General features: G+C 36.4%; 1 protein-coding gene across 7 annotated transcripts in view; it reads right to left on the reverse strand.

Annotated features, from left to right (window-relative positions):
- The window catches only part of LOC121322252 (A disintegrin and metalloproteinase with thrombospondin motifs 3-like), a 59095-nt gene that overhangs the window by 15353 nt on the left and 26689 nt on the right, over nt 1-17053 (reverse strand). For 5 of the 7 annotated variants that reach the window (XM_041261942.1, XM_041261940.1, XM_041261938.1 and 2 more), the window contains 3 exons: nt 15170-15363; nt 7925-8008; nt 2617-2773 (listed from right to left, as the gene is read on the reverse strand). In XM_041261942.1, the coding sequence (XP_041117876.1) occupies nt 2617-2773; nt 7925-8008; nt 15170-15363 (435 nt within the window). The remainder of the gene's footprint in view (nt 1-2616; nt 2774-7924; nt 8009-15169; nt 15364-17053) is intronic. The other 2 variants (XM_041261941.1, XM_041261937.1) reach the window with 1 other exon arrangement.

Here is a 17053-nt window from a genome sequence, read left to right on the forward strand (position 1 = left end):
GATAATGATGTGAAAGGCCAGAAAAAAAGTGGACAGGCAGTGTAGTGATATACATAAATGCTAACAATAGTTCAATAATATAGCACTGTCTTTATTTTAAGAAGAGCAACTACTGTAATTGCTAGAAATTACTTATTTTTTAAACAACTGAACCCCACAAAACAACCTAACTGAACACTATAGGGCTTTTGTTTAACCCTGCCAACCCCACATGGCACAACAGTTAAAAACAACAGTAATTGGAAAAAAAAAAACCTCTTTTAAACACATTATTTCCATCACAAAACATATTGTGTACTAGACTCGATCAAGTTGTGTGCAGTGATTCAGCTTAGCATACTGTGGCCCAGAAGCACATTTCTTTGTTTTTTGTCATTGAACACATTTCATGCTTTCTGACCATTTGAAGAACTTTGGCATGCAGAACAAAAAAGCAGTAAGTACCAATATAAGTACAATTACAAGCCAACAGCACATAAGCCTCTAGTGGAGCAGTATAAACTCAGTGAACACCAAGTGACACCAAACATTTAAGTGCTAAAATAACAGGATGAACGCCAGTACCTACTGAAAAACTAACCACTACCTGAGCTCCAACAGAGCACTTTGATGTTACAAAATTATACAATATCTACAAGGGCATGTTATTTGCAAAACTAACTAGAATGGTGTTTTTGTTAACAAAAATAAATTGTTAGTAAATCTCCAGTAGATTTTGTTCCATACAACTCATTCTGCTTTTAGTTTTGATAAGGAATTCAGTTCCCTTTACAGAATTGTAATCAATATGCTATTTTTAAGAGAGCCTGACAATTCTAGCTGTACCTGTAAGTTAATGGAGTTTCATTGTGTGACTCAGCAATGCAATGCTCAAAATGACAAGAGGTCAGACTATGTCTTCATTTACATAACACCGGAGCCAGTACCTTACCAGCACTGTTCAAAACAAATATAAAATAGCATGTTGTCTAAATAATGTTATAATCTAGACCAGGCCTTTCACAAGCCCATATGAAAATCACTACAAAATGTGAAAATGATTTTGGAGTCTTATGCTCTAAGTTGCTCAATTATGGACTCTAAATAACTAACACCACTTGGACATCTGAAACATGTTGCATCATTAGCCATATTTTCCTGAGTTAATGTATACAATATGCCATATGGAGAACAGATTGTTTTCTATGTGATTTAATTTGAAACAGAATTATGAGGAAGTGGCTGCATTCCTACCACGAAATGTGTTCCCAGCCACAAGTTACTAGGTTTCTGCATAAAACTCAAATTGGATGGCAGTCAACCATCAACCCTGAATAAGTTACCCTTAGATCATTGCAGGGTCTTTTTTTTCACTCCCAATGTGATATATCAAACACAATTAAATTATTACACCATTGACTATCTTGTTGACGTAAAAATATGTGACACATTTCCCCTCTATACTAGTTTCGCTCATTAGTGTAATATTTACATTCCTGCCCAAATGGCTGCTCCTTTGGAGCAGAGGGCAAGGCAAATCTAAACTGTCCTGGAGACAGGGCTGTTATGACCAAAATACAGCTGAAACTATGGCAACATTTTCCGTGCAACAAAAACAAGTTAAAGTATTCAAAATGTGTATCTCGAATCTTCAGAAAGGAATGTTTTGAAATATTATGGGTGAATAGAGAATTAAAAACTAGGCAATAAAATTATAAAAAATGTGAGATAACTTATTAGTTATACAATGATGTTTAATTAACCTTTGATGTTAAAATGAACCATTTTTATCTTGGTGTCTGCAGGTTCTGGAGTTATTAGCAAGCAATTCTTTTTACCAATTTTACACAGGGCAACACAAATCATGCAGCAAAAATTAAAAGATGAAATTACAAGTAAGCAAAGATACTGCAAACAGCATAAGAAAAGACAACACCAACAGAATAAATAAATTTGGAAAATACCAGTTTGGACATTGCAATGCTAAACTGCAGCCATGGCCAAAAGTTTTGCATCACCCTATAGAATGAAATCGAATGAAATCTGTTGAATAATGTTACATTAACATGTTGAATTACATAATACGTTGTAGTTTTCCACATACTTAACGAAAAACTGGCAAAAATCGAAAAATGTGACAGTTCATAATCCAACATAAAATACTGTACTACAATTACTAGACTTTTGTGATACGATTTTGTAGTTTCTTTAATTATGTTCATACAGTTTTTATTTAATTTTATTATGTTTCAATCCTAAAATTCTAGGTGATGCAAAATGTTTGGCCATAGATGTAGTATACTGTAATATGTTTTTGTTTTCCTCTACATGCCAAACCCTTACATTTTTTTTAATAAAAATATAAAAATAAAGTTCTCTAGTGATTGACATCAATGCCCAGTCAGCAAGGTGCTGGAAAATTACTTGAAGGCATCTACAACAGCCAACAACTGATTGCTGAGTTGAGATGTTTCAATGGAGATTCAATTCTCCAAAATACAGATGACTCCACCATGGCAAACAGTACATTTCCAGAAGCCTTACCTGAGTGAGACTTGAAGCCAACCTTCGTGAACAGAAGCAGATACTAATCAGTCTGCAGTACTGCACAGGCCTCGATCGAGAAAAATACAGTACCTTGCATACCTGCGGGACCAAAATCTTGCCTTGTCAGGAAGATGGCATGGTCATGGTATTCTGCATGGTCGGGCTCAGAGCGTTGCTGAGAATGAGCCCATCGGCAGACCTGTTCGAGGCTTCGCGAAGGGTTCCCTTGTTCAATCAGGCTGATAGACTGCAGGAGGAAACCAAAGTAGATTTACAAAACTCATAGGAAGCATAGGTGACCCCAAGCTGAGTTTGTAAGAAAGAAGATAATTGGGTTATATGTGTAACTTCTTAATTGTTTCTAAAACCTGTACTTACTGCTTTTTTGTTCTGCATGCCAAATTATAATTTCAATCAAATGAAATCAATGATATAATTTCAAATTAGCATAAAAGCCTTTGCCAGACTTCAGACATTCAACCAAAACACAGTTATTTTTTAGCATCGTTTTTTGTTTTCTGATAAGAGATTCGGTGATCAAAAGTACAAAACTTACCTGAAATCATTCTAAATTGCCCAAAATTTTATAAAGAAATTAACAAAATATTTTCTGTAGTGATATAGCCATAGGAGAAACTTCAGGGATGATTCTCCAATCAAAACACATTTCACTAAAGCCCCAAGCCATTTCAGTAGCTATGGTTTCGCTTACCATATACCATGGCTTCAAAGCGCATAAATTACTGGAAACCATACTAAATCTCTCTACTTAACCAAGAAGGCTTACCAACCTGAAAGAAAACAAAATAATAAGAAGATACTGATGGTATGACAGAAGGGGAAAATCATCTCTCAGACAACAAACTTATTCACAATGATTCTAGAAAAGAATCTGAAGTAGATGAGCCTGCGCACCCATCAAACAATTCTGTGTAAAATCAAAACCATGCATGATATTTGTAAAATTCTTTTAGATCGTAGTTCGTCAGGGTTGTGGCTACCACGATTTTTTTTTTTTTTAAGATTGGAACTAAAATGCACTTATGAGGACATTTCTAAAGGATTTTTTGTTTAAGTTAATTTTAAAAGTTTTTTTTTTTTTTTTTTTAATTTTTTTTTTACATAGGGTATACGTCATACAGTGAACGCTGGTTTTCTTAAAAATCTGTTGACCTTTTAGAAAGGTATAATACTGTATACTTTGAACTGATACACACCCTACAGTCAGGTCACGTCTAAATAAGGGTAGAATTTTCACAGTCTGCAAAGGGTTAAAAGAGACGCATTTGGGAGTAAAAGAGTCTCCTTGACTGTGAAAGGGAAACAATTTCAAAGCACCTACTTACATAATTACAAGTTAAAAAACATTTCCACAAACAGAAAAAGTTCCAACACAATACTATTCCTTAAAGGTCAGCTGCTTATTGATTCCTCTGCATTGATGAATGGCTGTTGACTATGACAATGTGTGCTTTCTTATTGGCTGTAGTGATGACAAATTGTTCTGCCAATAAACTCAAAAACATCACTAACGAAGCATCTGTCCTAAAATGATTACGTATTTCTCTTTTCTGTCAGCAGATCACCATGAAAAACACCCACTGTTTTATAATTCCTTTAAGAGTAAGTAGCGGGGTTCCGAAAAATATAGCATTATACGTCTCAATGTGTTGCTAAACTAAACAATGAACCTGTAATTTCTCTTTTCATTGTTTACATCCTGACAACTTTTTTGCACTTATAATTTTATAATATAATCAAAATGGCTGCTCTAGTTCACTGGGGTTTGAAATCTTTCCTCTAAATCACTGCAGGAAGAGTGATTAAAGGAAAAAAAATGACAACGAGTGCTCTGGCTTTTCTGTTCCGTACCACATCATGGATTGGTGTGTTACTTGTTTGACAATGTGGCCAATAATCTTTACAATATTAGTGCATTAGGCAGCCATTTTGAAAAGAGCTTTGAAACAGACTTTAAAGTTAGAAGGGTAAAAAGTTGTCAGGATGTTAACAATGAAAATAAAAAATGCAGGTGTGTTATTTAAACAGCTGGGGACGGGTAACGCTATATTTTTCAGAACACCGCTACTTATTCTTTAAAGAGGAATCTGGTTAACTTTCCACTTATCTTACACTTTTCCCAACTATCTGTTTCCTGCAGTTTAATATCATACTGAACATCCACTGAACTGTCCATTATGAGACATTTTAGACAAAATAGTGACCAGTGGAATGAAGAACTCGACCTTCATTCTTGTCTCTCATTCAGCATGCTAGTATTACTTAGGTACTTGACCTCAGAAATATGTTTATTATGAATAGGTGTAACTTGACTTTTTTTTTTATATTCTATAGCATATTTTCCCATGTACATTAATCAACAGAAATACCAGAGCAATGCTTTCTATCAAGCTCTGTTGTTAACTTAAGCATTCAAACTGCTAGGCCTTGCTTTGTTTTGTTTAAGGGAGCAATGCACATCTGACCTCTCTCGATTTATCGTGTGCAGAGTGACAGTCGAACAAAAATAGCACCCAGCAGGCAACCATGTAAACTGAGTTGATAGAAAAACAGTTACTAAAAGACATTTTTCACATGACTTCCCTATTCAAGGCTGGTTGGAATACGTCATTTCTTAACTTTTGCTAGCAGTTGTTTGGAATTCTATAACCCATTTCCACTGCTACATGTTTTGTAAAATGTCTGTTGACATATTATTCCTCAATAGCTCTGGATGAAAAAAAAAAACAACTGAAAAGATAGCCAACATTTCTATTAGTCCTAAATACTTGCCAAAGCTGTACTGTGACAATTAATCTCCTGGGAGCGCATTTGGTCACTGACAGATTTGTGTTGGTGTCTTTGATCTTGGTCTTCCTGACATTCAGTAGGTGAGCTTTAACTCAATGTCAGGAAGGCCCATGTGTGCTCAGTCCCATTGGAATTTATAGGAGTGTCCTTCCTCTGATCTCGCCAGCCTGAGAAACTCATCCATCACAGTATGAGCTCTGGAAAAAAATCTGCAAGGAACTATGGTGTCTTTGAACTTCAGAGGTGATCTAACCTCCTGATGTCACGTGACAGGTCTGGCCTTTTGGGGCAACCTAAATACTGCTCCATTTCTCCTGTTGCTTTATACATTTGCCACTCCAGTGTACCATAATCTGAAGCGATTGCCCGTCTTAAATCACAGCGGGTAGTCATGCGTCAGTCTGCTCCAGAGTTCCCACAGCCGGGAAATTAATTGAGTTGGGGGGGATGGGTGAATCATACATACTGTAGTTCTTGTAGCTCACAGACTCCATGTGTGATAGGTCAGGGCTTTACAGTACACGTATACATTTGATGATATGTGTTTCAACTTATTTTGGCATGCAGTGAGGTACTGTAGACGTTAAGTGGAAACCCTAATCCTCAAGTGCAGAAGCTCGGGGGAGGAAGGGAGTCCACTTGACTGGTGGTCCACTTGACTCCCTTAACAATGATCTGTGTAAAACTGGCTTTGGGGGGCAACATGGATTAATGTGTTGCTTTGACCTACACAAGATGGACTTAGATCATGATCAAATATAAAATGACTTAAATCTGTTTTTGTGTGTGCTGCCACAGTGGTTCAGAGTCCTGGTGACACTTTTATGCTTGGCATTTCAAGTCCCAATTGGATTTTTAAACACAGCCTGTAACCAGACTTTAATTTTCTCAAAAGAAGGATTAGTTTAAGAGGATATACCTCCAAAACAAAAAACTGTATGTAAATTTCAGTTTAATTAAATGCAGGTAACCTCCAAATGTCACTTATCTATCATGCCTGTATTGTGATTCTTAAACTGTTTTCTATATTTGACTTGATATTTTAGAGGCATCACCACTCTGTAAAACTGCCTCCAGCAATGGACCAAATCCACAATTATAGCATCTGTGATTGTCTGATCATCCATAGAGGGAACATTAACTCCTTCCATACTAAGTGTTTCAACCCATCCATTTCCTGCAGCTTGAATTAAACTAGACTCATACTTTAAAGTTTTCAAAATAGCCAGCGATTTTAATTGTAAATGCAGACATTTCTGAATAACAGGGTATATTGTTTTACTAGAAATCCTTACTTAAACATTAACAACACAGATATCTGATTTTTGTCACATTCGAGGTAATAATACAAAAAAACTAAAACAAAAAAAACCCAGATGAGTAGTTTAGTCTGAATTAAATACATTTTTATTCAAATACAGTTATGTCACTCTTTAAATAAACACAATGTGAAAAGTCCTAGCTTTCACTTTTAGAATGCATATAAAATCTGCAGTATTTCACAAATGAGCAAGCCACTACATACCTGATTCTACAACAGATTTTAGCCACAAAAGTATAAAGGAATCATATAAACCATAAGCTTGAGAAACCTATCAGTCCAGTTAACAGTTTAAGGCCAAGTTTGCAAAGTTGACTTTGATGTTTGCCAGTGAAAAGCAAAAGTCAACAGTGCTGGCTGGCAGTGAGTCAAAGTCTTCAAAGTATTTTAGTTTATTCTGTAAGATAGACTCTAACAGGTCTTGTGCTCGCTTTACCCTCAGGGTGCCCTATCCATCTCAGTCTACATCCAAGTAAACACACACTCCCAACTGAACTGCTCATAGCAGAGCCTGCTGATTTCTATTGTATTCACTAATGAAATAAAAGGAAAGATTCCACTAGCCTACAGAATAATACTCTCCTTTGCTTTTTAGTACTTTTCCCGTTCATTATTGATGTAATATCTAAAAAGAAGCAATATCAGGTTTATTTTACAATGGTGTTCCTCCTGCTAGTGGTCTGAATGTACAGTATATATAGTATATAGTATATATATATAGTACAATATGTCTGTATCACACTTCTCTGCCAAATGATTCTGTTCTTAATGAGAGAAACAGACTGACTTATTAGAGCTGATCTGGTCTTGTGACCTCCGAAACCTGTTCTTGAGTTGTATCAAGGGACAATCACAAAGCTTTCGCTGTGTTATTGACTTAAAGTAACAACAAATGTAAAATCCAATTGACAATTGATTTTATTGTTGTGAAAAGTTTAATTCTTGTTTGTTTTTATTTGGCCTAGGTTCTTGAAACTATTTAGGTGCCAATCCATACATAAACAACTTCAGAATTGTACATCTAGAATCTAGCCCTTAATCCCAATCAAACAATATCTTTAAATGGCATGTGATGCCACTTTATTATAACGATTCAGTTGAGGACAACTTTCTCAACAGGAAACAAGCAGAATAATACAGCTGTGTGGAAATCTGAAAAATTATTCAAATATAGACATAAATGCAGAAAAATATACATGATTTGAATTCACTGCAACCAATAGTAGCTAATTCTACATATACTATTTAATGTAAATTAAAACTTACCTGGCGATATCCCACCATAATCATACGGACAAGCACAATGTTGATATGGGTTCCCAAGGACTCGTCATGGTAAATTTCAGCCACCTGTAAGAAACATTAGGCAATATGATGTGGAATCTAGGCTTAGGTGTGCCTATTACACTAACTTATATTACAAAGATTTTGAAAAGCTACCACTGTATGACCTATTAAGTTTGGCTTCAATCATCTGCAAAATGAAAATGCAAAATAAACTGTTTTAAGTAAAAAGGACCCCCACCCCTTCTCATGACCCCCTCTGTGTATACAACTGTGATGCAAACGTTAACCTAAAACAAAAACACAAGCATGAAGTTAGTTATTTCACTGAAGAGACCAAGTCACAATTTTCTTTACATTGTAAAAGGGTTATAGAATAGACAAAGGCTGTATTGACATTGAAAAGGGGAATCGGAAGCTGATTATATGTCCACATATGAAGGAGCAGCAGTAGTAAAATACACAATGAAGCAGTAGTAGAAAAATCAGAGAGGAAGGCTGACATTGACAGAAGCTTTCCCCAGAGAAGCTTGATCTGGACTCTGCATACTTCATTATTCTTCCTCAAGGGGTGTGGAAGACAGACCAAGTCATGGCGGATAGAAATTCAACAACACACAGTTAGGCACAGACAGACACTTTATAGGTAGCTTTAAGCAACCACTAATTCATCCTCCATTTAGTTAATTAAAGTTTCACTATAGTCATAAAGAACCTGAATTTAGTTACATGTCAAAAGCCTAAAGAGGCTCAAACTGGTTTTGAGTGAGAGTCGTATCTTAATTCCTACTGCTTACACTAACAGTGTGGTGTACACTCCAGCAGAGGAATAGTGTGCTTACTTCAGAACACGTAGTCCAGTATGACTTGTAGTTTTGTATAAACGCTTCAATATTTCTATATCATGTCTTGGTTCAGGCGCAGGGAACTCCCATTCTGTTTGATTTAAAGGTTTGGTCTTCACTGGTATTAACATGTTCACTGCAGTTAAGAGTCACTTTATTGTCTCTCAAGATAAGCTGCTTAGGAAATAATAGTTCATTCTGCATTCTCCACTGTTGTAAATCAGTCCCAACCCTGTGGTACATTTTTATTAGTGGAAATTATTTTCATAAAAGAACAGGACAATGAAACACTAACATCAGCATTTTGTTAACCTGGAGCCAGTAATTTTGGGTCAAATACATTTTTATAGAACTACATAAAGCATGTGGTCTGTGGTCAAAGCACAAATCTGATTTCTGTATTAGAAATATACATTTTACTAACTAAGTTAATTTAGGAACCCAATAACTTGGGTGAAGCCCATTTCTCTTGCTAAACTCTTGATTTTCAGAGCTATTTACTCAAAATTGTTATAGTTTGTTTTTGTTGTTTTTTTCAGCTAGTGAAACACATCCAATAGAGTTTCCAAACCAGAAATAAAGATGTGTTTAATTTAGGTGCTTGTGAGTATTCTGAAGTTTTTAGAATCGTAAATAGTGGTTTTATCCTTTGAGATAAAAAAAATTATCTAATGATGATTTTAGCTTTGATAATCTAGCCCAATATCCGCAAAGCTCTTCAATTCAAATTTTCATTAGCACCTGACCCCACTGAGTTTTGCAAGCATAAAACATTAGTGGGCAGGCTTAATTTGGGTACCTGCAACACAAGAATTGAAGTCGAACAAGAAACTGAATGTTTATCATCCTACAGTACTTACAGTGTTGTGGCAGGATAAATGGGAAAATAAAGCCTGTGAATCTAAAAGATCTGCAGTAAAAGGTAAAGAACTTGTGAGATTGTTGTTGTGCTAATGAGAAGTAAGAAATTATGTTTCTAAAGCCTTGATTATTACAACTTTAAATGCTTTTTTTTTTTAACTGAGTAGTCGGCAATTATTTTTTAAAATTATTTTCTCCCAATTTAGAATGTCCAATTATTTTTAGGCTCAGCTCACCGCTACTACCCCTGCGCTGACTCGGGAGAAGTGAAGATGAACACACACTGCCCTCTGAAGCGTGTACCGTCAGCCACCCACTTCTTTCTCACACTGCAGGCTCATCATGCAGCCACCTCAGAGCTACAGCACCGGAGGATAATGCAGATCTGGACAGCTTACAGGCAGGCGCCCAGCCAAACCACAGGGGTCGCTGGTGCGTGGTGAGCCGAGGACACCCTGGCCGACCTAAGAACCGCCACCCGCCTCTGGCTGGCAAGACTACCTTATCTTGGCATAAGCCAACAAATCTGTCAAACAGACCAGCTTAAAGACCCATTTATTTTTCAAAGAATGAAATTGGTTGGCCACACACATGCTTTTTAACATAAATTGTCTAATAAATGCCATTTTTTTAGAGCTGACAATAAAAAAAAGAATGGAAATAAAATGTGAAGTATCAGTGAGTGAAATACAGCTGTATAACCAGTAACGAACAGGGAATTAGTAGACCGGGGAAAACGTGGATCGCACAAGCGCAGTAAGGCAAAAGGAAGGCATGGCAGCAGTTTGATTAAAGGGGAGGTTAACTACATGAATCAACGTTTTCTATCTGGTCATTTTATTTGCCAGATCGTATGGTAAAATGTTCACACACTACTTTCTTTTTTATTTATTTCTTTTTAGTCTGTAAAATATATGTGTGCGATGCAAAGTGTTCAGTTATACTGTAACTTATGTCTCTCTCTACACTAGGCCTAGTTTTTCTGCCTGTAAAAATGTTGGTGTTAATCAGATGTAATTGATGTGTGAGCGCTAGTATTTATTTACTGTATATTAAAAGGTTTTACACGTCAAAATGTTGTCAATCTTTAATCGAAATTAAAATGTTTTAGTAATATATTCTAATGACATCATACAATATTACTGTAGTATTGCAAGGTCTACTATTATTTTGTCAGTAGGCCTAGTGTTAACAATTACAGTTTACAAAGACAAAACGTTAACATCCTAGTTTAAAAAAAAAAAAAAAAAAAAAATCATCAAACGTGATAGCTAAATTAGTAAACACATTTAGTTTTTTTTTTGTTTGTTTGAATAGGAACAGGAGTTTTGTCATGTATCCTTTGTACCTAGGTTGGAAAATAAAAATGAGTACTGGTGTCACGGGAAATAAGTTAGCCGTGAAATAAGTTAGCCGTGAAATAAGTTAGCGTTCGCCTTTTTGAGCCTTTCTGTACACGCGCGAATTTTAGAACTTAAAGCCAAGGTTCTGTGGAGATTTATCCAAGATTTTACAGGATGCCATTTGTATTTTAAGAAACAAAAACAGGTATTGCAGACTGTATTTTTTTTGTTTACAAATGTGACGTTTGACATCATCTTTATCGAAGTGTATTACAGACATTAGTTTTCTTTTTAAGAAAGTGACATTTGTCGTCTTATTTATCGAAGTGTAAATGTACGTTTAAGTTTTTGTATAAATACACTTTATTTAAAGCAAAGAGCTTGCCGTGTTTGTGTTTAACAAAAATATATATTTTAAAAACATTATTTTGTCAGTATAATTTATGTTTATGCAGAGTTAAAATAACTACTTGCCAAATGTTTATTTCCTTTCAAAAATGTGTCATGTCATACTGTGGCATAAGCAAATAAGCAAATATAAGCGTTTATTCTATGTAGGCTCAAGTTTAATGAAGTTATTATTTTCACGGTAAAATGCTCGGTTGTTTTGTATTTTTTTTAAACGTTATGGGGAAGTGGGTACAAACACTTTTATTGATACAGAGAATATTGTTTTTGACATTTTAATCAAGTCTATGCACAAGTCTGTGCAAAAGTTTTAGACAGGTGTGAAAAAATGCTGTAAAGTAAGAATGCTTTCAAAAATAGACATGTTAATAGATTATATTTTCAATTAACTAAATGCAAAGTGAGTGAACAGAAGAAAAATCTAAATCAAATCCATATTTGGTGTGACCACCCTTTGCCTTCAAACAGGCGTTAATGATCATCAGTTCAATAGGTAGGTTGAAACACAATCATTAACTGAAACAGAAACAGCTGTGTAGGAGGAATAAAACTGGGTGAGGAACAGCCAAACTCAGCTAACAAGGTGAGGTTGCTGAAGACAGTTTACTGTCAAAAGTCATACACCATGACAAGACTGAGCACACCAACAAGACACATGGTAGTTATACTATATAAGCAAGGTCTCTCCCAGGCAGAAATTTTAAGCCAGATGTGCTGTCCAAGCTCTTTTGAAGAAGCACAAAGAAAAGGGCAACGTTGACGACCGTAGACGCAGTGGTCGGCCAAGGAAACTTACTGCAGTAGATGAAAGACACATCATGCTTACTTCCCTTTGCAATCGGAAGATGTCCAGCAGTGCCATCAGCTCAGAATTGGCAGAAAACAGTGGGACCCAGGTACACCCATCTACTGTCTGGAGAAGTCTGGTCAGAAGTGGCCTTCATGGAAGACTTGCAGCCAAAAAGCCATACCTCCAACGTGGAAACAAGGCCAAGCGACTCAACTATGCAAGAAAACACAGGAACTGGGGTGCAGAAAAATGGCAGCAGGTGCTCTGGACTGATGAGTCAAAATTTGAAATACTTGGCTGTAGTAGAAGGCAATTTGTTCACCGAAGGGCTGGAGAGCGGTACACGAATGAGTGTCTGCAGGCAACAGTGAAGCATGGTGGAGGTTCCTTGCAAGTTTGGGGCTGCATTTCTGCAAATGGAGTTGGGGATTTCATCAGAATTAATGGTCTCCTCAATGCTGAGAAGTACAGGCAGATACTTATCCATCATGCAATACCATCAGGGAGGCATCTGATTGGCCCCAAATTTATTCTGCAGCATGACAATGACCCCAAACATACAGCAAAAGTCATTAAGAACTATCTTCAGTGTAAAGAAGAACAAGGAGTCCTGGAAGTGATGGTATGGCCCCCACAGAGCCCAGATCTCAACTTCATCGAGTCTGTCTGGGATTACATGAAGAGAGAGAAGCAACTGAGGTTGCCTAAATCCACAGAAGAACTGTGGTTGGTTCTCCAAGATGTTTGGGCCAACCTACCTGCCGAGTTCCTTCAAAAACTGTGTGCAAGTGTACCTAGAAGAATTTATGCTGTTTTGAAGCCAAAGGGTGGTGATGTCGATTTTTCTTCTGTTCACTCACTTTGCATTTTGTTAATTGATAAATATAAACTATTAAGATGTCTGTTTTTGAAAGCATTCTTACTTTACAACATTTTTTCACACCTGCCTAAAACTTTTGCACAGTACTGTATGAGAATATCTAAACCTGTTTAATATACACAGAAAACATATACTTTTTAGTGAAAGATGGTGTTTTAAGAGATATGTAGACAGATCATTTGAGAAACACACAAAACGATTGGCTTCCTACACATTAGCACATTAGCACAACAACTTTCATTTCCAGACATTTTCCCTGTGACTCTGGTACTCAGTTTAACCATCCTCACCACTGTAGATTCACCCTGTACAAGAGGTAAACGGCACCTTGCTTTGATGCACTAAGAAAGTGGTGTTAGGTGGAATAGTGAAACTTGCTGCCAAAGGAGTGAAACAGTATAAAATGATTAATGTTCAAAAAACTACAGTACTTACTAAAAAGTACAGTACTTTGTTTTCTCAAAGTTTTTATCAATCTGTAATACTTGCTGAAGGACTAGTGAATGCCTGTTTCCATAAGTACAGAGATGTTGCATCTAATTGAGATAGCAAATACCTCTGTGCAGCCTTACAACCTCCTTAGGCCAATTAGTTAAGATTAAGGGAGAAAATGAATGGTGTGCAGTCCACAATCAGGACACATCAGGGTGAAGAAAGCCCTAAGCTTAAAATGACAGTCATGAAATCCAAGGGCTCCATGAAAAAGACGAGGTGCTAAAAATGGGGAAAATGAGAACATATTCATACGATACATGTATTTTTGTTTTGGAAACATTAAGAAATTGCACTTGCTAATTCTTTCAGGCAGAAGTTGTGGATACAAATTCCAGTAATGACACAGGGGGAAAGCTCTAAATTGTGTGGTTTTCAGTTTCCGCAAAGAACAGCTGACATAGCCTTTGCTGAAATCCATTGAGATCTCTCTTTTGTTATGTGTGTTAAAATTCCACCTCTATAGAGCACAATCAGACCCTTTAGTTTGTGGTGCTTTCCTCCCTGTCAACCCCCAGTCAAGTCAGTAATTGGCCTACTGCTGCTAATCAGACCGCCCTACAGGTGCCAAATCCTAAACTGTTACAGAGCGAAACAAGCTCCCTGTGAAAATCTGACTCGAAGGATTTTCTCAGACTAATCTGATTAGGGTGGCAGGAGCTGGTGGAACCCTTAACAACAAGACTGACGTTTTTTTATAAGCAGCCCATAAGCGGTTACCAAAAGTGGGCACTACTTGGTTCTATTGTTCTTCTGTTAGTGCTGTTGAAGAGAATACTGCTGTATTTCCATTGAAAAACATACATATTGTAAACTCAATGCATTTCTAAGGATACCAGAAAGTGAAATCTGCCTTTCAAGTCAGTTTTCTTGGAATTTTTTGGTTTGTCATTATATACCACCATATCTCTTATCTCAGCTTGTACCAATATAAGAAAGCACATGGGTTTTTACTGCTTGTGGAAACTGCTTTAACGTTTGTGGTCGTCAACACTGGTCCTTCTGTGATTCACTTGCTAAGCTAATAGAAGCTAGAGAACCCACAATATATAAAATCAAAGTCTACTGACTGGAAAGGAGTTTTAACATAAAGTACTCAATCCAAATTGAACCCGATAAGTAATGTAACTTACAGCAAGTGTCTTCTTTCGCAATTTAAGGCTGCTTTTGAGGAATATTTAAGAGTTTAGTTAAAATGATTTTAAAACAGCACTGCCAGTACCCATCAGTACAAAATCAGTAACATAGTTAATGATACTCTTTTCCATTAGAAATAGCTAATTATCTACTTTAAAACAATAATTCATTTATAAAGATCAGATATTGAAAACTGTACTTCCAACAATCTTATAAATCAAGAAGAAATAAAGTCAGCCAACAGCTATTTTTTATCAGATCCTAATCTAACCAGCACACAATTGTACGGTGCAAAAGGAAAATTAGAACAACTCTTAATTAAACCCTGTGAAAATTGTTTGGTTTATAGCTTAGGAGCCAAATGAGATCCCACATGCTTGTTTTATGGGGTGAAATACATTCTACATTCCTAAATTCCTGAATTGCTGACCAAGATACATGAATTGCCTTTCTTCAATCATCTAAACTTACTATATTCATGAGCGTTAGGACATAGTTTTGTACATGTTCCTTCCCATGGAATCGCACTACCGAATCATCCACCGCCAGTAGCACCTCGATATTGTAGTCGTCTTTCTTGGCATGTCTCCTTTTGCGGTCTGCCTGGATCAGTTGATCTATCTTGTTTACAGAGTTCTGCAGCTCTCCTACGCCAAAGTCAGGAACTGAAAAAACAAAACAAAAAACAAAAAAATGGCATGGGAGGTGCATGCATTTTCATATATGTTGTCTCAAAAGGCAGACAGTATTTCTTATGGATTTTAACCAGCACCTTCTGTAATAATCATATCAGTAGTTACGATCATTGTGACTGATTTGCAAGTGAGAAAATTATTTTTTTTATACTGCTAATTAAGGTAAATGTCAGTAATTCCATTTAGATAAGGGTGGGCAGCTCATTTCCATAAAACTCTGTGCTACATGCTGCAAATGTCTGATTTTGTGTTCCAATCCTGCTCCATACATGAAGTTGACAATCCTTTTTTTGGCAAGACATAACTTTGCTGAACAAATAGACAAATTATCAGAATGGGAGACACTTGCCAAAATACTTGCTGGCACATGATTCCGTTCTTTGAAATGAGTGACTTCACTGGCATAAAGAAACTCAACAGCTTTTTTTAACAAAGACGATTCTTTATCCCTGCATCGTTTCCGATGAAAAATGCTTCCTTAAACTTTCAAAGGAACTAGATTCCGTAACAACAGCAGATAGCTCTCTGTCATTTATTTTAGTTTTTGGATTACAGCGCTCTGTTTGTTAGGATCTGCATTTGTTTTTATCCATTGTGTTGTACAAATGCTTCTTGGCATCTTAACAAAGAAAGCTTTTTCTGTTCCTAACACCACTTATTTAATAAGGAACATCAATAAACCAATGTCCATGTTGCTACAGAATCCAAAGGTAAACCACAATTTCACAGCAATACATTTTGTGGAGGGCCACTTCAGTAACTTCCAAACCATTGGGAGCCACAGGTTGATAGGTAATCACCTTCTCATCAAACATTTTAAACTGCAGTCTTCTACACTTTCCTGTGATTAAAATCACCTAATATCAACCAAACGGCTCCTTCAGCAGTCACGCAGGTCACGATAAGGGTTCAGATTTATATGCTGGTTAAGGTGCTCTTATAAAGAGCTGCCTTGTACAGAGAAGTACAAGCTATACATGAATATAGTAAACAGACACCAAGTAATGTCTTAATTGAACCTTACTGTGGGGATCTTCTTGTCTGCAGGACCTTTCAGTCACTATAAAGATCAGTGTTAAGAGTGTTTCCTTATAGTGGCAGGAGCCGGATTTAAGACATAAAAATGGACAAAAAATACAAAATATAGTTATGATATAATATATACAGAAGGTGGGTAATGCCTCCCACCATTTTTAAAATAACCATGTCAGCATTGTTTTAAGACATTCCCAAGTCCACAGACACAGTAAAAGTCATACTCATAAGGCGCTCTATTTAAATTACTATATATTTTGGTTTCCATGTTAACACCTTCTTCTTGGCTACAAACTACACTTATGAAACAAAGCGCAGAAAGAACAATTCCCATGGGTAGTCTAGTAGAAGGGTGCTTGGCAATCACTGACAGCTTTTCAAAACTTCAGTTATGCAAATCTCAAACAGCACATACAGTACATCACACGATTTAGTTGGAGTCCTACGCACAACTGATTGGAAAACAGAAAATGTAGTGGAGGCTAAAAGAGCATGTTAAAGGGATACTTTGCACCATATACATTTCTGAATAATAATTTTCTGTTTGTTATCCTGTTATGTATGGATAATTACAGAGTACTGTTTCTGATTAGATCATTATATACAATTAGTCTTAAGAGTCTGC

This window comes from Polyodon spathula, chromosome 10 (assembly GCF_017654505.1).
Source record: "Polyodon spathula isolate WHYD16114869_AA chromosome 10, ASM1765450v1, whole genome shotgun sequence".
Classification (NCBI taxonomy): domain Eukaryota; kingdom Metazoa; phylum Chordata; class Actinopteri; order Acipenseriformes; family Polyodontidae; genus Polyodon; species Polyodon spathula.